The sequence below is a fragment of the Xenopus laevis genome, chromosome 4L (genome assembly GCF_017654675.1).
Source record: "Xenopus laevis strain J_2021 chromosome 4L, Xenopus_laevis_v10.1, whole genome shotgun sequence".
Lineage (NCBI taxonomy): Eukaryota > Metazoa > Chordata > Amphibia > Anura > Pipidae > Xenopus > Xenopus laevis.
In genome coordinates, this window is record NC_054377.1 from 75,228,792 (window position 1) to 75,254,262 (window position 25,471).

General features: G+C 36.2%; 1 protein-coding gene across 2 annotated transcripts in view; it reads right to left on the minus strand.

Moving 5' to 3' along the window:
• Window positions 1–25,471, minus strand: part of LOC108714198 (adenylate kinase isoenzyme 5) — a 130,738-nt gene that overhangs the window by 97,239 nt on the left and 8,028 nt on the right. For both annotated transcript variants that reach the window (XM_041590340.1, XM_018258186.2), the window contains 4 exons: window positions 16,423–16,609; window positions 12,803–12,970; window positions 10,215–10,384; window positions 10,002–10,115 (listed from right to left, as the gene is read on the minus strand). In XM_041590340.1, the coding sequence (XP_041446274.1) occupies window positions 10,002–10,115; window positions 10,215–10,384; window positions 12,803–12,970; window positions 16,423–16,609 (639 nt within the window). The remainder of the gene's footprint in view (window positions 1–10,001; window positions 10,116–10,214; window positions 10,385–12,802; window positions 12,971–16,422; window positions 16,610–25,471) is intronic.

A 25,471-nucleotide genomic window follows, 5' to 3' on the forward strand; every position in this document is an offset into this window, starting at 1 on the left:
GTGAAATGAGAATACTTTCTCAAAGGGGCCTTCAGCTACTAAAGCTATGCTTCCTGCTAATATTTTTTTCCATGACAAAAAAATAAAAAGCTCAACAGATTTTAGGTGCCATGGGTTCTGTTCATGATATATAGAATGTGTTGTACCTCATTCTTATACATTATTGTAACAATCAGTACTCCTCTTCATCCACACTGCCAGTCTCTTAGGGCGTGTGCATTTCCGCAATTTGTATGCGCATTGACACTGGCGTGCTTACTTGCTTATGGCTCGTAATTCAAATGATTTAAAAGGCGCATTCAGGCTGTAGATCATTGCCTGTTATAGGATTTGTTCCTCATGAGTCTCCTGGTGCCTCTGTGCTGTATAGCTTTTTGGACGATTCTGACTTCTGTATCCTGACCCTTGCCTGGTAACCGACTCCTTTTGTACTCTGCCTGCCCTGACCCGGCCTGATTTGACTACGCTTTCTGCCTACGCCTTGTACCGCGACCTTCTGCCCAAAGACTTTGCATTACCGTCGTGCCCCTTTGCTCATTGAAAACCTCTCTTAATAAGACCTGGCGGCATCAGATTAGCCGAAGTGAAGGCGGCTGTTAAAGGCAGAAGCAAGAGCCGAGAACAGGGTGCTTAGCATTGTTTCTGAATATAGGGGGCCGACCGTGACATTTATAAGCTGTCTGTCCTCAGACACATGTTATTTGCCAAGCAGGGCTCTGAGATATCATTAGGTCCCTCCAGACAGGGATGGGGGCTCTCTGGACACTCGCCAATGTGAATCCATGTTGAAAACTGCTGAACACAGAATCCAGTGCTGATAGTTATGTTATTGCCTCCAGATCCCAGCACAATCAAGTAAAGGGGTAATTGAAAGGCTTCTGATTGGAAAGGTACACATATATAAGCACACACTTCTTTTTGTGAAATGGAATTGCTCAACTTTAAAAAAGTTAGATGCAAAATTACATCAAAATTACTAAAGGGTTTTCTTTATTCAAGCAAAAAAAAAAAACAAAGTTTTTTTGAACACTGAAATGATGAGAGACAGATCCTATAAATACAGTAGTAGCTAGGTCACCCAGACATAAAAACCAAACCTTCTTGCCATGAACTAAACACCAATTAAGCCTCACTGAACCAGAACATAATAGATTTACTAGCAGAATAGAAATGGCAGCATGCCATATTACTCTGGGAACATTTCCCATTCAGATTTTAAAGCTTCATTTTATGCATCACACGGTATTATCTTTGGAAACCTCTGAGTATCTCTCTAATCCAAGAATGTCCAAGATAAAGAATCAAGCCCAAGGGCTGGACAGCTGTTTATCCTAATTACTGCTTTCAAGGCACCAAACAGGTCTTGCAACATTGAAAGTGTTAACTTTACTGAGGAACAGACTATCACCCCAGCTACCAGCTCACATATCGACCACCTTTTTTGTAATATTCCTTTAATTTAATAAATTCTATTTTCACTTACATGCTGCTAAATCCTACACCCATTTGCTAGTACAAATTAAGAGCTGTTGCTAAAATAAGCCTTGTACTTGCATAGTCTCTGTAAAGTAATTTTTAACATTATCTTTTGTATTTGTATATATTAACAGGGAAAAGATTATTATGTACCTTCCTTTTCATCTTCCAGGCTTTCCTAATCTCCTTCCCAGAAGTTAACAGGGGGCATAGCCTAGGAGCTCACAGGGTGTAGTGCAGCATCACACAGGCAATGGTTTTCAGTTTTCAACTCTTTAAATGTGTAGCAGCCTTTTACACACTTGCCCATGAATTATATAGCTAGGAGTCAACCTTCAACCTGTAGTCAACCCATAGACCCTTTCAAATACCAAAAAGCCACATATTTTTCTGTGCACTTCCTAGCCAAAAGACAGGGTTTTCCAAACACACTGTCACAACATTTTTATTAAAACAATAGAGCAATTTATTTTACACCCTAACCTTATTTATTGGCCTCTTGTTGAACAGGAGATTTACAGGACTAAACTTAAGTAGTTTGCTTTATGTTAAATATTTGTTTTTTATAGAATGTCCTATTCTTAATGCTATTTTAACTGGTCTTCATTTTTAATTTTTATAGTTTTTGAATAGCTTACTTTCTTCTTCTGGACTTTCTGGTTTTGAAATGGGGTCACTGACCCTCAAAAGCCAAAATAATATGCTTTGTGATGCTACAATTTTATGTTGTTATGTTTTATTACTTATTTTTCTATTCAGAGCATCTCTTATTTATATTTTGGTTTTTAGTTGCTGGGTCAGTTTAAACATAGCAACCATATAGCTGGTGAAATTACAAAGAGCTGATGAACACAATGCTAAACAATGTAAAAAAAATATAGAACAATTGCAAACTGTTTCGCTGAGAACAACCCCTTGAAAATAATAAAATTCTACACATATCCCTATTATTTTGAAGTATTTGATGTGCTGGGTAGTCAGAACTAGGGGCGATTGCTGGGGGGGTCCAGTGAATTAATAAAAGATGCACAGTTTAAATATATGCAATAGATATTCATAGAGTTATGGGAGCCTATATAGATTCTGCTGTTATTTACATGTAATTAACACTTTTCAGAAGAGAATCCAAGTTTACAATAAGCAAACATTTATATTTCAAACCTAATGCAATAAATAGTTTTGAAATTACAACATAGAGTTTATTCTGTTTGAATAAAACAAAAGTCCAAAATGTTCATGCTTGAGGCACTAAACAAGAAGATAACCTAAATTTAAAAATGTGCTATTGACTTGTATATATATACATATATATATATATATATATGCCTAACCATAATATGGAAAAATACTAAGGGGTTAAGTTACTGAATTCTGAATGCAAAAATCACGAAAAATTCTTGATTTTTTTTTAATAAAATCTGGCTTTTAAAAAATCACAAATTTTTCGGAATTTATTAAACCCCAAGGATGGAAAAGTCAGAATCTGTAAACCAGGCATCTCGGACCTGTCGAGGTTGCATATAAGTTAATGGGAGATGTCCCAATGATTTTTTTGATGTGAGCTGGGTTTCGGCAATACCCCAAAAATTTTACCGAAAAAATCGTGAAACTCAGGTGAAAAAGTCCGTAAAATTTGCGAAAATCTGATTATGTTTCCCGCAAAGCTAATTTTCGGGAAAATGTAATACTAAAAAAAGCATAAAAAATCCGAGCAGATTTGATCAGAGTATGTAGCAGAAAATATTGAGATAAATTCGGACTGATAAATAACCCCCTTAATGTATTAGCAAGTTTTATATTTTATTTTAACATTTCCCGGCTGTTCATCAGCAAGGACTGTGTCTTAATATAAAAGGAAGAATGTGCAAAATACAAGGAAATACTGCAAGAGATCCTGTTTCCACTCACTAAAAATTTTATTGTGGTGTGACTTACACCATTAAAGCTCTGCATATAAATCCCATGAGTGTTCCGTGTTCTTTATGCTGATATTACTTTTTGCGGCAGCACCTGGTTTTTTTTGCCTTTTTCTAGGGGGGGGGGTGTGGTGTGTGTGTGTACATACATGTTTGTGTGTGTGTACATAATTATTATTATACATGTCTTTTTAAATATATATGTGTGTTTATATGTATCAACAGAGAGTAGCGTATATTTTTTTTTCCTAATGTGGGTCAGTGATGCTTTAAAGGAGAAGGAAAGCTACGAAGGCATTTTATTGCCAATAGATTATCTGCAATAGGGCAAGCTGGAATGCTATATTTATTCTGTAGAATGTTTTACCATACCTGAGTAAAAAGCTCTAGAAACTCTCTGTTTGTTTAGAATAGCAGCTGCAGTATTAATGTGGTGTGACATCACTTCCTGCCTGAGTCTCTCCCTGCTCTGGGCTCAGATTACAGTAGAGAAGGGAGGGGTGGGGGGAGAGGAGCAAACTGAGCATGCTCTTGCCCAGGGCAATGAGGTTTAAGCTGAAGGCAGGAAGTCTGATACAGAAGCCCATGAGTACACAATAGAAGGAAAGAAATGCAGTATTTCTTTTGACAGAGGACATTACTTGGGGGGTTTACTGGTATATTTAGATGGACCTTGCTGATAAGGCTTACTTAGTTTTAGCCTTTCCTTCTCCTTTAAGGATCACATGGATGGATTGAACTTGACGGAAAGTGCCTATTTTCGATCGAAATGAACTATGCAGCTACTGTATGTAATTCATGCTTGTGTTGTACAGACATACTTCAGTTATTTCTATTATTCTTGGTACTATGTCCACAATTTATTTCCTTAAGCTTAACATTTAATACTGATGCCTATCCATATGGAAAATGCATGCACATCCATTTGGTATTATTTGCTGGTTATACCTGATTACTGGGAGGAAAATATAAATCCCCAGAAATGTAGAGCTTGGTTCAGCTAACCTTCAGGCTTAAACCCTCAGCCCAAGCATAATCCACAACTGAGTTAATCTTTTAATGTCAGTTTCAAGGTTGTTTTAATGTACATTCTACTTTCCTGTTTACTACCCCCTTGGGCAGCTGTGCACAGAAATACTCTAGTGTCATATCATGATCTCTTCTTCTGGGATTTCAACTTTCAAAACATATTCAAAAAATGAAATATTTATAAAAGTATAGCTGCACAGTATGTACAGCACGGTATATGTTATGTTTGGATCTGCGTGACTACATTTCCCACAAATTATTAGATTTGTTTCTTGGCATTAACACAGAAAAGCTACATCAACCTGTGGCTTGCCAGTTTTTCCATATTACATGCCCCAGCATCATAAGCTACACACAACTACTTTTATGATCTGAGGAAGGAGACCTGGGCATTAACGTTATAGAGGCACTGGAGTAACTATAGAGGCAGACCCCATTCTTGTAGGGAGCCCAGACCCACTAAAAAGTGCCCATTATTCGATCAGCCTACCTGATCACTAGCTATCACTAAAGAATCCCCAGGGCTGTAGGAAGACAATCAAGATATCACTAACAACAAACTTCTAGTATAAAACATAATTTCCTAACTATACAACAGTATAATCTGTGCTAGAAATGGCATGTACATTATCCTGTAACTTGGGCTTCCATAAGAGGTATAACACAAAGATGGAATTTTTTCCTAATCTGAAATAATTTCAGGCCCTGTGCTGACAGAATTCATCAAAATTAATCACTGTACAGGCTGTCACACACTAGAGTCATGAATGCTTCATATAAATTGATTCACAAGACAGAAATGTAAAATGATCAGAAAGTGCCACACAATGTTCTGCACACAGTGAATATCCAAGACCACCACATTCCTTTCCTGTTCTCACAATTTTTTACTTTGCTTTTAGTGACCTTTGTGTATGTAGAATATTTTTATAATTCCAATTTGTCTAGGGTACATTTAACTGTTTTAATGACATTTAGGGGCCCATTTATTAAACCTCAATTTTTTCTGGTCAAGGATTTTAGGGGGAAAACTGTTTTTGTGGAAAATAAAAACTCACATTTTTAGAGATTTATCAAACCCCAAAGCTGCTAAAATCCGAATATACACCATCTCAAATCTATCAAGGTCATGTAGAAGTCAATGGCAGATGTCCCTGAAATTGTTTCTTGACATTGTGATCTGCGCAGGATAATCCAATAAAGTCTGGGTTTTTGTCTGATTATCCGAAAAAGTCGAGTTTTTGGCGTGAAAATGCAATAAAATCTTCAGAGTGTGAATCGTACCATATGAATTGATGCTCGATTTTGTTGTGCTGTTTTGTCGCTCCAATTTTTTTGAGACAAATTATTTGTAAATGATTTAAATTCGTGGAAGGTTTTTGAGTTTGATCGACTTTGTTTTCATAAAAAAAGAGATTCATTCGAGTTTATTATATAACCCCCTGATAATGCATTTAGATGCACACATAACTCATATGAAACTAACTGTTGACACTGCAGCATTTCTGTGACAATTTTCTTATGCCTCTCTCTTATATGTTTTCTTTGTTGCAGAAGAGCCATCCAAACCATTTATGCTTACATAACTAGGCAAGACTGAACATTCATAGGGTTGACTTGGAGAAATAAGAAACTATGGGTCACAGGCCAGAGGGCAAAAGTCAAACAGGCCAACACAAACCAGAGAGGAACAGACAATACCTATAACCAGGACCAGGATCAGACCAGAATTTATACAGTGGGAGAAACTTGCTGCAATTGTCTTATTTGTAACACCTGAAGAGCGACCAGCTTCATGTAGATAATGAGCTGCATTACAATCCATAAAGCAATTAGAAAAGAGTGAGAAGGAATCCACAACCAGTTTCTGCTGTTTGCCTTTCTTGCACAGTGGTAAAGACTGCATAATTCACACCTAGTAGGTTTTTCCAAGCCTTCAAACCTAGAACACACACACCAGCATACTTTCCCATTTTTCTACTATTGTGTGGCATCCAGCTGGTCTCACTGGGTACCAAAAAGTAATGCAGATGAAGTCCAATTTTGCATAGCCCCATCTGAAGGCCTGTGCCCAGGGTCATTTGAGATGCAACACAGAACTCCTACAACCCAGTTAACGCCAGCCCAGAACACAAGTGCAACATTCTTTCTTCTATATTGTTACTCAGTGTCCCCTACTTTCTGTCACTGTCTCTCACTCCAATATTTGGGAAGATTTTAGAGGGGCTGTTCAACCAAAAGATGCTTTAGGGCAATGAAAGAAATTTTAAGCAACTCTATACCGTGCTGCATTCTGTTAATTAAAACATAACAGTGGTTTTAAAATGTTAATGTAATTGAACAACAATCACCTTTTGCGTTACCTCTTTCTGTTCTTTGTTTCTAACACAAGAAATAATGTAGTGTGTTCCCCTCCAGGTCCGGTAATCTATTGACTTCTGCTACATGGTTTCAGGAGTCATAAAACATGTAGAAACAATGCCATTCAGTGAAGAGCCAGAATAACTCTCAAGTAATGTACCTAATCCTCTATGAATGTACAACTGTACAAGTTTATGAGCTGACAGCAAGCTGGTTCTATTATTTTTATCATGTTAAATTGACCAGTTAATGTTCCTACTAACTGTAATTTCTCTGTATCAGATTGCAAAATAATCATCACTCAGAAAAAGAGTTTGGTTGCAGACATAATAAAATGCCTAACAATTGGAAGTTTATTGATACAGGTATGGGGCCTGTTATCCAGAATGCTCGGGACGTGGGATTTTCCGGATAATGGATCTTTCTGTAATTTGGATCTTCATACCTTAAGTCTACAAGAAAATCATGTAAATATTAAATAAACCCAGTAGGCTGGTATTGCCTCCAAAAATGATTAATTATATCTTAGTGTGGATCAAGTCCAATGTATTATTAATACAGAGAAAAAAGAAAGCATTTTTAAGAAATCTGATTATTTGGATAACATGGAGTCTATGGGAAACAACCATTCAGTAATTTGGAGCTTTCTGGACAACAGGTTTCTGCATAACAGATCCCATACCTCTAATAACAAAAAATAAAATAAATGTTATTCTGTCACTTCACTGAATTCCATGGTTCCTACATGCAACTATTTTCTCTTCTAAAGGAAGCCCATGTCGATAACAATAATTACATCTCATCTACAGACACACAGAGGTCATAACACTCCAGACTGGTAGTAAGCAGGTTTAAAACACGTTTACTTGTACTCACTGCAGTTTTTGTTTTACACAAAACACATCATAAACCTCCTGAAACATCAATATGAACAACCAATTTTGTGGATGTGTCTCCTGGTGCTAGTGAAACTGTGTCACACTGAGAAAACTATATTACCAATGAGACAGTTCTCCAGTGTGTTGGGGGTACTACACTTGCCATTAAGCACATAGCAGTTGTACGGCTACAGGTTAGATACCTTCAGCATGTTGGTTTGGGCCCTTCCTATTCCCACCTCACAGATTTTGACTTCTGATGCATAGCAGGCAACAGCTGTTCTAGGGTAATCCCAAAACATCTTTCAGTATAATAAATAATGCATTTAATGATCTCGGCACAGCTCGCTTCCTATATAAGTGTCTTAATGTACCACAAAATTGGATAAGACACAATATTCTGCTTTCCTGCTCATTTAAACTGTGATTTCTTCAGAATATATGCTGTTAACTCCCTCCACTATTTCAGCTAAAACATATTTTTGTCTCAATATCTAAATATATTAAAACCAGTTAAAAACCATACCTTATACTGTATAATGAAGTTTCTTGTACTGGGATATACATTGGGTAATGGTTACCTATATATATATAATGCTAAAGAAACACAAGTCAGACATTCAGGAACATTACCATATTTCAAGATGTGGAGAGACCAATTATTGCAAATTGTAACAAATGCATTTTCTCTGCAAGAAGAGACCCAATTTCCAACAATGTCCCATGATCATGTCTTTTTCAGATTGAAAATAAATTGAAAAATCTTGACATTCCTTGCACGCTCAGTATTGCATACATTACGAAGAGAAGATCCAGCAAGTTACATAATGGCAAAGCCAACTGTATGCTAAACAGCCACCACCTATCTGACTGGGCAGCAAACACTATTATTGGTTGCCATTTAAAGAAGAATCACAATAACATTTACTTTTTTTCTTAATTATTTCCACCTGTTTTCCCAATGTATATTTAGAAAAGCAGTCCATAGAAATGATTGCTTATTTATATAGAATTTCTTCGTTTTAATCATTCTGTCTCGGCCTACTGTTTGAGTCTGACATTACAGGATCTAAAGTCACAAATATTCCATAATAACATGTCCGTGAACAACTTTTTCCATTAGAGGGAGTCTACAAAGTTTGAGCAGGAGATTTGAAAGTTCTGCTTATACATTATTTTACATAGGTTATAAAATGTCCTTTAATTTTCCTTTCTCCCCTCAATTTATACATTCTTTCTGGACCAAGAGGAAAGGAAATTCGCAATTTGATTGATTGAGCCTTTTTCTGGAATTACATGCAGTAACATACCTAAAAGTGTTTTTAAACCTTCTAAATAGCTTTCTCGCTGCACCTGTAATTTTCTAATTTAGAAGAGAATTACAGATGCAGGAATATTAATGAATGGGAATGCTGTTTACCTATGCCAGACATCTTTCTGTTATATTTCATTCAAATATCATTGTATTATTGTGCCTTTATTAGACTGTAATCATTACACTGCCATCTTTCGCATCTTCTGTCTTCTCTTGTAAGCACCACTGACTGAGCTATTTGGTGCATGCGCAGCTGGAGCCAGACTGCTATTTGTGCAAACTGCGCATGCGCTAAAATGTTCAGAAAATTAGGAAGAGGATCTGAAGAAGACCGAAGATGTGGAAGATGGTGCCCATGAGCTCCGCTGCGCTAGTCTGCATGGATAAGTGAGCATAATATTCAGGGACATGTTTTGGAATAATGTGCTCTGTGGGGAGGAAGCAGGGAGAGGGGACTATCTAGATTAGTGGATGGGGCTTTTCTTATTGGGGGGGATTAGTTCTCCTTTAAAGTATACAACCTTGGACTAAGGCTCCCAGCATGCATAAGCAACTGCTAAAATGTTGGTGCATACTGTGATTTAAAGGTATGTAAAATGTGGATGAGAAAACATTGTTTACATTCCCTTTAACATGGCTGAAAGGAACTTTCAGACATGTTTCCTCAAAATTCATATGGAAGTAATAGCATGTAATAACATGAAAAGTTTGGTCAAGGACTAGTAACCCATAGTAACAGATGTTTGTTCAAGTAACTGTAACCTGCTTATTGGTTGCTATAGGTTATTAGAAGTGGAGCAAACCTTGCATGTCTTATTATAGGGCCCTGACAGTGCTTAGATCAAGGACTATTTATAGAAAATGTATGTCACAAATTAATATCGTTTGCAGTTAAATTGGCACATTAAAAGGTAAAGAAATAGCAGTAGATTGTGTCATGGTTTATCTCATTAACATATCAGAATTCTGTCTAGATCATATAAGTAATATTCAGGTACTGTAAAAGGAGAAGATGATTGTTCTTACTTGATCCTCAAAGGAGAGAGCCTGAGCTACATCTCGAGGAAATCCATCTATAACGATGCCTTCAGAGTCTGGCATTTGCATTAGTTTTTGCTTTATTTCAGTAATGGTAGTTTCCTTTCACATGGAAGAGAAAGAAGAGAAAAGCCATTCATTATCTGCCAGTGTCTTTATTGAGTTAAGGTTAAGTGAACTGTATAAATGACTGGGCTGTACCTGCGGTGCTAATTCGCCTGTTGTTATTATCTTAGCAATTAGGCTCCATTTTCTGTTGCTGCTTGTGCTGTGGATCTTCTTTCTTAACAACTCGCCCACTGATATATATTCAAAGCCATATCGCTCTGCTATTTTCAGGCTCTGAGTTCCCTTTCCACTGCCAGGACCACCTACAGTCAACGAAATGATGGTGTCATGTTTTGTAGACTTTCTAATTAAACAGATGCATTTTTTAATAGTCATGACAATATAGTTTGCATTACTCAAGCTTATTTGATGGTGTAATCAATCATGTGACAACAGATGCAAAACAGTTGTAAAGAATTATATATTTTTGAACCCAAGTGGTTCTGTGTAGGCTAAATCCAGCTATATGTTATTTCTTTTGATTATGCAAGACAGGCATTAAAGCTAAGGCCAAAAGGGTAAAGGGAAACAAATCTAAAAAACACTCCTCATTGTGGAGAAAATGCTATATTTTATTTTTGGGAAACTGACTGTTAACCTACTGGCACAAAAGTGGCATTTGTCTTCAGCGCATAAGCATCCACTTCTTTATTTTTTTAGAGTTGAAGTTAATCCGTATGTCAGAAACAGTTTTAACCATTTATATTGAGGCTGCTTATTAATTAGTGCTCTACTCATTCCTCTACGTTGCAGGGCTCCCTGCAGTTGCAGGATTTGCGTCCTGTGTAGTTATACCCAGGCTATACTCTCCTTAGCTTAAGGAATACAAAGTTTGATTTCAGGCTCGAATTTGAGCACAATCATGCCACAAAGGCCCGGGCCTAGGGTGGCATGATTTTAGGGGGCGGCATGCTGCCCAACACCCACATTGGTTCTGAAACACTGGGGAGGCACAGGAGGTCCAGTGCTCTGGTCCCAATGATGAAAATTTGATTGAATAAAAGGAAGGGGACAGGCCGATGAACAATAGCATGCCTAGGAGTGCCTGCTATGTAAATCTGGCCCTGGTTGTTTTATAAAACAATGTAAAAATATCTTATCTGAGAATTATGCTAACAACCCAAATTCTGCTATAAACAGGAGCATTGCTCATAAATTAAACACTAGCATTATTAATGTATAATGTGTCAGAAATATCCCATAGACTTGGTTTTGTTAATTTGGTGAAGAGGCAAACAATGACAGGTACATAGAAACCTGTTTTAAGACACAGAACTATGGTAGTAAGAGCTAGCAATCTAGTATAGAAGCAGTGTGACTGATTTTGGCATCCATACAGGAAACTTCCGTTCTCAGCATTTTAATCATTGCTCTGCAAATGTGTTTAATTGCAGTAGTTCGCATCTACATGGACAATTTTAGAAAAGGCTTTATTTATACATTTTTGTACTATGGCAACAGTGCAGGTAGAAGTGAGGGGAGGGGTAGATGCATTACCATTTTATCTGCCTTATTTACAAGCATCAGTGCTTTTCAAAACAATAATAAGCATCTCACAGCATCCAGCTTTCTTAGCACTCTCTGTACCTTGAAATAGACCCATGCATGGTGTAATGTAAAAGGTGTGTGCAACCTGTTATCTAATGCACAATACAGTTACAGACTGCCTATTAGTAATACTGTTGCAGTATTTTAAGTATTATCAGTGATGGGCGAACCTGTGGCGTTCGCAAAATTCGCAAAACTTTGAAAAATTTGTGAAAAGCAATGAAGTCATAACTATTTTGATGCGTGACAATTTTGATGCGAGCGCCAATTTTTATAGGCGTGACTATTTGGTCCAAATTCATTAAAGTCAATGGCCGTCCAAATAATTTTGCTGCGCAACAATTTTATGCTCGCAACTATTCTGACGTGCAACAATTTTTATATATAGCATACATACAAACATTATTTGCATGCAGAAAGAATAAAAGACAATACAAGACATTAAAAAGCAGCCCTGGAGACCAGGTGAGTGATGTTGACACAGTTTAATTATTCTTTATGATGGGAAGTAATACCTCCGCATCAGCCATTTATCCTAAAACAGTCATCTCATTGTTTATATAGATTATAATCGTAATTGCTGATTTGGATTATATCTATGAGTCGATTTCTGATTTCTAATTTGGGGGCCTTATTTTGCCTTGAAGATATATTAGAGCTCACGCTTTAAAAATAACCAGAAATCCTATAACTTTTAATGCAGGACTTGTGCTGGGGTCAGTTATTTTGTTAGATTTTGTTTGTACTAGAATCAGTTATTTGGATTTGGAACTGCTAGGAAAGGGAGCCCCCCTCCAAAAAATTATGCATTAACCCTACCACTCAATCAAAAGCTGACATGAAGAGAGATAAATTGCTGAGATGGAGATAGTAAAGAGTAACTTGATTATTTTAGAAAGGGGGCAACATTTTTAATTGATTGTATTTATAAAGATTTTTATGAGATGAAGCTTGTATTAAATTTTCATTTCTGAGATAGCTTCCCTTTAAATTAGCTGCTAAAGGCAAACTGATTTGTTAGCAGTTGCAGAAGACAAATCCATTGACAAATCTATCCGTCCTTGAAACTGTAACTCAGAAAAAAATCCTGAATGTTCAAAAAAGAAATACTGACTTATGTATTTCCACCATACCTATGACAAGTATTATTTTTGGGTGAGGCCTGGAAGGATCAAAGACTTCATATTCTTCAATCAGCTCTGCAGTTTCTGAGAGGTCTGTATCACTTTCTATGGAGAACTGATGAATTGGTGGCAATCGATCATAGCGACGGTAAGGGAAATTACCTCCTTCCGGCAAAACTGAAAAAGAATGAAAATCACTAAATTACAAAAGAAGCAAGTAATATATGTTTTATTTATCAATATTTTAATCTATTTCTCCTGTTATTATGCTAAACCCATATTCAGTTAAAGGAAGGCTACAATTAGTAGGGTGTATTATCTGTGGATACAGTTTTAATGTCTTAGTGATTTAACTCAGTATTTTTTTTTGTGTTTGCAATAATCCCCTCTGCTTTAAAGTAAATCTCTCAAGAGATTAGTTTAATCCTATTTGTAAAATGTTACAACTTTAGTCCCCTGACGTGTCAGTACAGAAGCCACTCATTAGTGCTTTGGAACACAATGTTTTGATTACTGCTAGCAAACAGCAACAATGAAAATGAACACAATTACAATGTGTATTGAAGTGTGGGATTTGGGCACTTATCTGACAGTTTGAAAACCCTGGTGGAGAATATAGCTCGTATTCCATCACCCTTAATATTTCCATTATGCAATTCCATATGGAGAATAAAAAAGGTGTAGTGGAGCTTTAACAGGACCAGCTGTTATTGATTAGTTGATCTAATGTAAAGTCAAGATTTAAAGGTATCAAATGTTAATTTTGCTTAATCCTTTACTTGTTTAGATTAAGAGGTTTTTGAAGGGATGCCAAATCATCTATTTAACACATTCCTTATTAAAATGATTAGTACAGCAACTGCAGTATGGGAAACCTTTCATTCATCCACTTGAACAACTGCAGCCAAGTATACTAGTAAGACTTAAGTGAAACTCTCTTCGAGTGGTAAAAGGCTTACTTAGTCAAAGCATCTCTTATACTTTGAAATAAATTTCTTTTACTCACCATAATTAGTTATGTACAGAGGTGTTAAAATATGTGACCGCTCTTTTGCACCATTCTTGAAATTGGCCAAATCCCAGGTCAGTACTGCCTATTCCTTTGGAAATTCCATTGTTACTGCTCTACAGGGTCTGCTAGGTTTGGTCTTGCCTTGGTCCAGGCAACTTAGGTGTCTTTGTTTCTAAAGCTACCAATAGATACAATGGTTCTAGCCTTATTTAGACATTCAAGATGTAGACCAAAAAGGCGTATTTGAATGTTTAGCCTTTGTACCAATTATAACATAATACATATATCCATTACAATGAGGGCGTATGAATTGCAGTCATCCTTCTAATGTTTTCTCAGCCCTAGACACAACATGTCTTCTGCTAGACCAGAACAATGTGTGCCTACTGCTTGTCCATCATAGTGTTAAAGACAGCTGTTAATTTTAGTTTGTCTATGGAAAAGAAGAAGTAGGTTCTTTAAAGGTATTGGTCTTCTTGGGGAGTTGATCAATTAGTACTTTTTAGCCATTGGCCAGTAGGAGGAGAAAATGCCCTGCCTATGGCAGATAGTTGCACTACTTGCATGTAATAACTTTGAAAAGCTGATTTGGATGTTCCCAACACCACTGTCTGCCATACATTCCAGGCAGAATAATCACCCCCTTAATGTACACCTTTCCACACACACAATCTGCAGTGGAATGGAAAATCTTGAACTACTGTATGCTACAAGTAACATTTAATAACATACTATGTTAGAGCCCTTATAGAAATATAAAATATCTGCCCTTAAAAGGGCCATAAAACTCTATCAGTGACCAATTTTAATTAAAAATATTATAATCGTATATTCATCAATGTCACCTTTAATGTGCACTGTATCACTTGAGGAGAGAAGAAATAATATTGTTTTTATAGTTTTTGGAGGATATCAGTATAGAACTATTCTACAATATATACTGAACATTAATGTGAGAAACTAAATAGCATAGTTCACATTCTTCTTACAGTAAGGGGCAGATTTACTAAGCTCGAGTGAATGTTCGAATTTCAAAAAGTTTGAATTTCTAAGTAAATTTTTGGGTACTTCAACCATCGAATAGGTTATATTCGACCATTTGACTTTGATTAGAGCGATTCGAAGTAAAAAATCAAAGTACCGTCTCTTTAAAAAAAAACTTTGACTTCATACTTAAAGCTACCGAAGTGCAATGTTAGCCTATGGGGACCTTCCACAGCACTTTTCTTTGGTCTTTTTTTTTTTTTTTGGTCGAATAGAAATCCTTTGATCGATCGCTAAAAAATCAGTCGAATCGTTTGATTCGAACTATTTAATCGTTCGATCGCACAATATTTATTCGACTGCAGGATTGCCAAATTTGTTGAAAGAATTTCGAATTTGATATTTTTAATTTTTAATTCGATGGTCGAATTTCAAGGTTTTTTTAACTTCGAAATTCGACCCTTGATAAATCTGCCCCTAAGGGTTAATTTCTTCAACAATATTTGTGTTCATGATATTGATTTACTATTTAGTGGCATTCATCCACTAAATGCCTAACTTTCCAAGGCATATAAACATCATTTAAAACTATTTTAACTCACCAAAGAACTGCTGAGTTCGTTTATAATCTGTAAGCGATATCTTCTAGCCTTTTAACTCCCTTGTACCTTGTTATTTTCTAAAGTCAATTATTCATTGTACTCCATGCTATGCTGCAGGGTGTCTTCAGTATTTATCAAATATCAGTGGCCATATTTAAAAGGCACTTTGTAAAAGTCCCAGCTCAAAGTTGCATTTAATTAATGCTCATAACTATTCAGTCCACACTGCGGCTGCTTGCTAATATTAAACACATAAAATGGCAATTCAAACACACATGACATGCAGAGAACTTGGTCACCACATGCTTTAGTTCTATATCAGCCCCCTGGCTTAGAGTTTAGCCATTTCACTACCTAGATTTTATTGCAATTTGTAAAGGGCAAGTTTCCCAAAGCACCAACAAGGGCATCAATGTGTATCACAAATAGAAAACAGGAATGTGTCTGGAGGGATGAAAAAGTGGAAATAACAGGAGATATTACTAGAATAGGTAAGAGAGATGTGGCCAGAGACAGGAGACCTGATCCAGCATTTCCAGTGAGAAAAACACAATATGAAGTAGTGCCAACCAAGGTAAGACAACATATATAATAGGGGTCAGAATAGAGAACAGACTAGACAGCACTAGAAAAAAGAGCAAACACACAAGACAAGAATAAGACAATGAGACAAGACAATATATCAAAAAGCCAAAACGCTAAAACAAACTCAGAATGCCTGAAGTGTCCAACTCCTGAATGGAACTTAGTGATATTTAAGCAATGCTTAATGTGCCTTGAGAACAACTAACTTCCTCTTTACAGTAAATGCACAATTGAGTCCAATAAGCAGAAGCTGACAGTGTGGCTAGATGATACAGGCAACTGTTGTCTGCCTCTGTAACCTAATGGTAAAGAGAAAACTGACTGCAACTCACAACAAAGCTATGCTGCTGTTGCACATTTTTGATTTGTTTACTAGTTATCCTCTACTTACCGTAAACAGACAATAAACATATATGGACACCATGGATGCTGCTTTTGTACCTTACCATTTCTGAAAAAGGATCGTCTAGTTTGTCCACCATTGAGTGGGGGTAAATTCCTCTTGTCAGGGCCTACAAAAGTGTCCCATCTTACTTTCTCTGTGCCTCCCAATTCCTTCACTTTCTGCAAACAGTTTTCCAAATAATCTACTGGATCATCTGGTCTATAATACATTAATCCATTCAAAAGTCCCTGTAACATAAAAAAGATGGACTTAGCGAGAACATAAAAGTTTTTTTTGTGGATTTAGTAGAAAAAAGCACCATCTCTTATATTACAATTTAGTTTATCCATATAACGGTATATCAATTCAAAATTAATTCTGCCCAGGTCCCTTACTGCGTATTTGCATTTATATGCTTAAGTGACTGCAGCCATGCATAAAGTCTGAAATGAAATTTTTAAATGGAGCATCTTTCAGACTTGGGAATACCCTTTACTTAGAATAATAAGTCAGTGTACACAGTGCTGTCAAGGGGGTCACAGCTATTGCAAGGAATTGTAGTTAAAATTAGCTACAGATTATTCTAACAAAATATAACTGAGCTGCTGGCAGTAGTTCCAATTGTTGGCAAGAAAATATAATGAATATGTGGTTCCATAGGTAATAAAACAATTCTTCTGACCCCCTTCAACTTTTACACACACAGACACACACATAGTATAAAATTAGTAAAAAAGTATAAGATTGTAACAATTGCTCAGCAACAGATGTTGCTTTAGTTTTCCGATTTCAATTATAAAAACGTATAAGTAGTTATACAGTAGAAGACTGATTTTTTATGTCCCCCAAATAGCTTTTTCCCAGATAATTTGCCAACTATTTGCTGTCCCGCTCTCATACGCTGCATTTGTTTCTTCCTGAAATGTATGTTTTCTCGAATTTAAGATTCATTTTGCTCAGCCCCTTGGGTGATGTAAAAGCAGGGTTCTACTCTAATTAAAAAACATAATTACAAAACGGGACACTGGTAAAAAATATTGTGTTTGATGGAAGGTTTTAGAATTCAGAACAGAAAGCTGCTGTTGACAAAAAGCAACAACTAGGGGCCGATTCACCAAGGGTCGAATATCGAGGGTTAATTAACCCTCGATATTCGACTGGGAATTAAAATCCTTCGACTTCGAATATGGAAGTCAAAGGATTTAGCGCAGATTATTCCTTCGATCAAACGATTTTAATCCAACGATCGAAGGAATATCCTTCAATCAAAAAAACTTAGGAAAGCCTATGGGGACCTTCCCCATAGGCTAACATTGAGTTTGGTAGGTTTTAGATGGCGAACTAAAAAAGTTTTTTTTAAAGAGACAGTACTTCGATTATCGAATGGTCGAATAGTCGAACGATTTTTAGTTTGAATCCTTCGATTCATAGTCGAACTCGTAGTCGAAGGTCGAAGTAGCCCATTCGATGGTCGAAGTAGCCCAAAAAACACTTCGAAATTCGAAGTTTTTTTACTTCGAATCCTTCACTCGAAGTTAGCGAATCCGCCCCCTAATGTACAAGTTATGTCACTGAAACAGTTTAGGGAGTGAATTTATCAAAACATGAACATTCTTTTTTATTTTTCATGGTGAATATACTGTATAGGGACACCATTAAATTTATCAAGATGGAAACCATAGATGTAGTTTCTAGTTGCCTTTTTTCATTCTCCACTATCTATCATTTGTTCCAATAGATTTTAATGTTGACTTAATTAACTTGAGAACTCTGGAGAACTTTTTGTTAAGTGGGGTAATAGAAAGCAGTCCTTTCAAACAAAAGCTTATTAAAGTCGCAAAGAGAAAAACAATTTGCTCCAATAAGAATAAAAATCCACATTTTGCAATGTAATATTGTTACTATTGCATTGCGAATTTTAATTGCGCATTGCGAATTTCAATTGCACACTCTTAAAAAGTGCTCGAAGGTGTCATATTCTTTAGGAGCAAACATAACGACTTTTTCAGTAAGTTTTATTACATTTACTGCACATTAGCGCTAACTATAAAATGTGCAAATGGTTTTCCACTGTCGGAAGTGGTTGCTTAACAGTTTCCGGGTTCACAAAAGCTATATTAAGCTCACGCAAAGCAAAATTTGTTTGTGCAAAGGCATAACTTTTCGCATTGCGAATAGTTTTTCCGTTACTGACTTTATTACATTCCCCTATATGTGCCCTGTTGTTTAATGTGTCATGGCAGATTTGAGATTGTGGATTTTTCCTCATTTAACATATGAAAAATGTATAATTTCTTAATAATTTCCACCTAAAGGAGATAAGCCATTTTGCAGTCAAGATTGTACAATTTTTTTTTTAAATTAAGCTCTACGTTTTGTGAAAGTGAACTACCCTTTAATGATCAGTTGCTTGTCCTTATTCTTGTGTGCTTAGCTTTAAGATGCTGGAACATACTGTATACAAGCAGGCAATAATTTGTAAGACTTTTAAGTTGAGTATATAAAGGTAAGGAGGGATGCATATGTGTTCACAAGGTAAAGGGAGCTACTTACTACTACAGAGCTAAATATACATGGAGATGACCAGTGACCAGGGAGACCGCAGGATGGAATACATACACATTTAGAATGGTAGACCTGTATGCAAAGCAGAGATCTAGGCAAATTGGCTGATTCCAACAGCATTGATACTTATAATATATGAAATGGCATCACAATAGAATTATGCGCAAATATTTTTTGAAAGGAAAAGGTCTCTTTTTAATTGCAGCAAACAAAAGACAGTGCCTTCCAGCATGCAGTATTTCTTAATACTGATTATACTGACTAGGATTCTATGCAAAAAATAGTAAATTTACAATATCTGGATTGTGCCATTATCATTACATGCCCTGCTAAACTGGATTTGTCAATCCATTAGGGGTGTGCAGAATGCAGAATTTCAATAATCTTAACTCTCAATAATTGCTTTTAGCATGGATAATAAACATAAAGCATAATGCAAATTGATCTGGCTCCTGTTTTTAGCATGAGCTATAACTAAGGCACACACTGATCTCTCCATTATTCTGCCATTATGAAACTATTGGGTACAAACAGTTATTTAGTCAAAATAAGGCACTTTGTTTCAAGTATAGAGATATTTTTGCTTCAAATATGCTGTTACATCATCGCTGCATGTTTTTTCATCTTGCTTAATAGAAAAGTACTAGAAAAACAGATACTTTTCCATTTACTTCTAAAGAAAGCATTCCTGAGCTAGTTGGAGGAAAATGCACAATGTGATACAGCTATAGAGAATGTGTGCCAGCAGTCAGCACTTGAATAAGCTGGGGAACAAGTAATGATGCGGGAAGGTGTCAGGAATGGATAGACAAATAAAACAGTGTCAGATGGCATTCTGTGGTCTCCTATCTATTTTTCTAAATGTGATTTAAATTGAAAACACATGCCTTTTAAATTAGTCAATTATATTGTTAATGCTAAATATTAAAGTTTTGTTAAACAGCATGGCCTGGGCAAACACAGAACATTATCTTTACTGGCCCTGTTATAGTGGCCCATCATCATACTTTTTTTTATTAAGTGCTGAAAACTTTTATAGTGCACTGCAATAATATAGTACATATAATAGATTTACAACAATTTAACAAAAACAGTCTACTGAGTTAAACCAGTTATCTTTAATTATCTTGCACCCTGATGTTCCTCCAAAGAGTTTACCCCCCAGTGTAGGTTTTGCTGTTGAGCAATGTGCATACTGCACAAATCTCTTACGTCTTAACTCTCTTCAACTTAATATTTATTTCTTAATATTAATTGTACTTTTTGTAAAGCAACTCTAATGAATTCAAATATACTCGAAATTCAATTGGGGTTATTTTAAAAAAAAATTTAATATCTAAAACTTGCACAAATTTTACAGACTCAATTGAATTAGACTAAATTCGATTTGAGTTTTTATTCTCTGAAAAAATTGGTCCCTGGACCTCTCGCATTGACTGATACATATACTCGGCAAGTTTTAGGTGGCAAATAATCCAATTAGAATTTTTAAAGGGCTAGAGTTTGCTAAATCCCGAAATTTGAATTTGAATTAAAATTTGAGAATCGAGTTTGAATAATTCACAATTTGAGAGTTTGACCATAAAAAAATTATAAAATTCAAATTAGAATTTTCAATTTGACCCTTAATAAATCTGCCTCTTAATATACCCTTTAAACATTGTCCAGCTGTTACCTGGCATCCTATAGAAAGAAAATTGCCTCCAGGCACACTGGTCAAATTGGTAATGCAAGAAAATAAAACTATTAACACTAGTTGCAAACACACCAAGAGCAATATTTTAAGTAACTTAAAAGAGTAACTCTTATGTTCACTGCAAAACAACATTTAACTAAGAAGAACAAGTGAGCATAACAAGTGAACACAAATTATATATAGAAGATTCTAGAACAATACATGATAGAACAATACATGTTTTAGCCATTGTTAATACTATCTTAAATATACAAGGCTAAACAACAATAAGCTTGAAACCTGACGAAAAACAAATATGAACAAATTTATTTTACACTAATTTGATAACTGAGCTAAATATGGACACTAGGCTAGAAGAAAATAACATTGCACAACACAGATGAAGGCCCTGGTCACATAGAATGGAGAGAACGGCAGCCAATGCTCTGTGGGATGAGGGAAGATTAGGGGAAGGCAGAGAGCCATATCTAAAATAAATAAGGCTCTGTGCCTTGCACTTTGCTTAGCTCCTTTCTTCCATCCTATTGTTACACACCCACAAAGAACCCTGACGTTTTAGCAAGTAGGAGTGCCAGTAAAAATCAGTGAGTACACTATGCCATATAGTAATCCCTGCATCATTCCTAAATTTAAAGACAGCAGTTGACAGCAGTATCCAGTGTCAGACTGTGTCTCCTAGGGCCCACCAGAGAAGCTGACACCCTGGGCACATACTCTGAGCAATTAGTTGCCAGATGGTTTAGGTTTTAATTCATGTCCATGTTGAATTAAAGATGGGATGTAAATTCTCCTAGGCTGGAGAACCCTAGGGCTGGGCCAGTCGACCCTGGAATTGTGCTAATAAAACAAATTCCCTTCTGCTAATCCCCTATTTTACAGGTTTTAGTTATGCACTTTCAAACATGGGAGGGGGTGGGAGTGAGTGGGGATTAGGAGAGGGATACAGCAATTTGGGTACAGTGCATGAATACAGCAGTAATTAGAAGTCTTTAAAGGGATACTGTCATGGGAAAAAAATTTTTTTTCAAAATGAATCTGCTGCTCCAGCAGAATTCTGCACTGAAATCCATTTCTCAAAAGAGCAAACAGATTTTTTTATATTCAATTGATAAACTTCAATCACTCTTTACTGCTGTACTGCAAGTTGGAGTGATATCACCCCCCTTCCTTTTCCCCCCAGCAGCCAAACAAAAGAACAATGGGAAGGTAACCAGATAACAGCTCCCTAACACAAGATAACAGCTGCCTGGTAGATCTAAGAACAACACTCAATAGTAAAATCCCATGTCCCACTGAGACACATTCAGTTACATTGAATAAGAAAAACAGCAGCCTGCCAGAAAGCATTTCTCTCCTAAAGTGCAGGCACAAGTCACATGACCAGGGGCAGCTGGGAAATTGATAAAAAATGTCTAGCCCCATGTCAGATTTCAAAATTGAATATAAAAAAATCTGTTTGCCCTTTTGAGAAATGGATTTCAGTGCAGCATTCTGCTGGAGCAGCACTATTAACTGATTCATTTTGGAAATTTTTTTTTTCCCATGACAGTATCCCTTTAATGTATGATAAACATATCAAAAATCATCATACAGGGTGTTAATTGCCTTGCCTGGGATGTAGACAAAAATCTCCGGTATCCTAGAATTTCTCATACTTCCCAGGACATCCTCTTGACATATTTGTCAGTTGTATCAGTGGGAGCTTTGATCTGATTGAACCCAGACAGCTCTCTAACTATGGAGTGCTGGCAGACCTCCAGTTAACAACTATAGATTTCCTAGTCATAAATAAGAGGGTTCTCCATAGGTCCCTCTGTGTATTGGTTGCCCGTTGCCACAACCTTATCAACAGCTCTCAATAAGCAGATTTTCAATTGAAAGAATTTTGGGGAAGCCTGACTTATTTTGTATACAGTATAATCCATGACTACCTTCCGAAACCTGTGGGCATATCCATATCGCATCCTTTTTTGGTCCCCAAATTTGGGACAACTAAGGTTAATTTTGCTGCTCATGGGGCTAAGACTTAGAGGTGTAATATACAACTAATGCAATATCTTAAATTGTATTGTATCAATCTATCTCTGGCCACTATTAACTAGCAATAGGCCTTATTCTGGATTGTACGTCATTAAAGGGGTTGTTCACCTTAAAACTAATTTTTAGTGTGGTGTAGACCTTCAATGTTAAAATATTTATTGTTTTTTGGTGTGCAGCTCTAAGACTTGGAATTAATTACCCTAGCAAAGAGGAAGCTGTTTAAATTCAAAATGGAAGTGAAATGTGAAAAGCAAAATAAGCAATAAATAAGAATAGCGATAAAACTAAAGCTTCATGTCAGGCTACTGAAGTCATTGACCCTGAAAATTAAACATTTTAAAATAGCACGCTAAAAAATAAAGTGAAAAGTTTCTGAAAAATGTACTTGTTAGCATGCACAAAATCCCAATCACTATGAGGTATATACAGTTTTATACAGTTTTCCAGGGGGAACTCCCCCCTCTATTTAGGGAACCCTGCCAAGGAGCATATTTATCATTGGGCAAAAACTAGAGTTTGCTTTATTTTCAGCATTTGATATTAATGCCCTTTAAAACCTACAGAAGTAAATGAAAGAGGGCTAATAATTTTCCATCTAGTGGATTGTGGGGAGTTCTATTTTCCCCATATACTTTATGTATAGGGGTGAGCTGACTCCTTATATTATATTGTAGCAAAAGTTGGCCATACATCAGAGGATAAAAATTGCTGACTCAGCTCCTCCAGAACTGGCAATTTATTGGCCTGTGTATGCACCCCTTCAGATGGGAATTCTGTTGGGTGAAGACCAAATTTTGCATTGATACCTTCCTCTCCCTCAGGGTCTGCATAGACCAGCCTTAGGATCAGATAAGATCATTGTTCCCCAGGGCCAAAGATTGGATCATCCTGATTTGATGCTGAACACAGGCAAAGATGCTTTCATTTGGTGACCTTCTCAGACAAACAGATCTATTTTTGTATAGCCAGTTTATCACAAAAACAGAATTGTTGCCGAGAGAACTGGCGAGATGTAAAAGTTTAATTTAATCTTATTATATATAAATTATTATTATTATTCATAATACTAGAGTGCAGTTGTATCATACATAACATACCATAACTTTACCTCCCTTAGCCAAAGCATTTCTGTTGTTGAATAGTAAAGGAAGAAAATTATGTTTTAAATTTGCTGCAGCCCCCATCAGTTATTAAAATTTTGGGTAAAAACAAACATATTTGGCCCCTATTATTCTGTAGGACATCTGGATTAGGTATGATCTAGACAGATACCATACCTGGTCTGAATTTATCTAATTCTGGGCCTGCGTTCTTTCTTCTGTGAATTCTGTGCCTTACAGTCAACAACAGAAAAATTATGGCTGAAGAAAATAAGCTTTGGGGCAAATTTCAAAAATCTGTGTTTTAAATTCTACACACAAAAATGCACAGAATTTGGTGTAACGCTATTTATTTATATAGAAGACACATTCTGAAAAAAGAAATGGAAATGCTCTAAATCCCATCTCACTAATTGCGTTACAATAGGATGAACTTTCATACAACTCCATAGATGATTCCATCTATACCATGATCTCTTTCACCTTCTTATAAAATGACCCAACCCATAGCTTGATTTTACTACATCCAGCAGAGAAGGCATTACATCTTTGCCCTCTGCAGGCCTGGAGTGGCAATCTGGGGGAACTGACAAATGCCAGAGTGGCTGCTATAAGGTGCCACAGATTTAGTGGGCTGGTGGGGGTTGTTTGGGTCTCTGTGTACTTGGAATAGCAGAGGCTATTTTGACTCCCAGTCCAGACGTGCTCACATGCATAATAGTACAGTTTTCCATTCTTAGTTGACATTTCTTGACAGTTAAAACTGGTTATTTATATTTAGAATTAAATTCAAATGCAGAAGAAATCTTTACAAATACCTATTTTGCACAGGTGGCACAAGGTGGCACAAGTAACTTGACTTCTCAGACTGGATAACCTCTTGTGCTCCCAAGAGTACGCTTCTAATTCAGATGCAGATACATGTTGTTGGGATTATGTTATTATTGTTTTAATAAATACTGCTGCAGAATTTAATTAGCGTCTATCAATTATTGTTCACTAGTGCCTGCCAATCACTGTGATGTACAAGTAAATGCTGAACTCAATGCAAACTTAAAGAAGATGATTCTAATGCAATGCACATGTAATGCTCATAGTTTTTGTGCATGATCAAGCATTATTTGCCTTTTAATGATGCCATTGACAAATTGCTTGCTTGCAGAGCTAATCCTCTCAGAATTTACTAAGGTGGCATAAATGAAAATTGGTTGCTCATAAAAGTGCATGTGCATTTCATTTTGATCCGTGAACTCACTCCAGCTGCAGTTGATTTTACTTTTTCTGTGAGTTACCTGATCATGTGAAAATAATCTGGGGACACCTTGAAAAGCAACTAAAAGGACAGCACTGACTGCACTTAACTGAAAAAAAAATCAGTCACTATTATGATTTTAAGGTGAACCATTATATTTTGTTCTAAATATTTTTTATAGTTAAAGCAGGGTATCCCACTATTAAAACCATGTTTTTATACATGTGACCTTGTCATGAGCTAAGGTAAGAGCTAAGCATGACTAAATACTTATCTTCTTTAGGAACAGCCTGAAGATGACATGCCTGCAGTCAAAAGTAGTAATAATAATTCAGCAGCACTTGCAACATGGTAAATACTTTATTAAATGACTGTAAGCCCTTCTAAGAAAGGAAATAATTCAAAAACTCTAAAAAAGAAAAAATGAAGGCAAATCAAAAAGTTGCTTATAATTAGC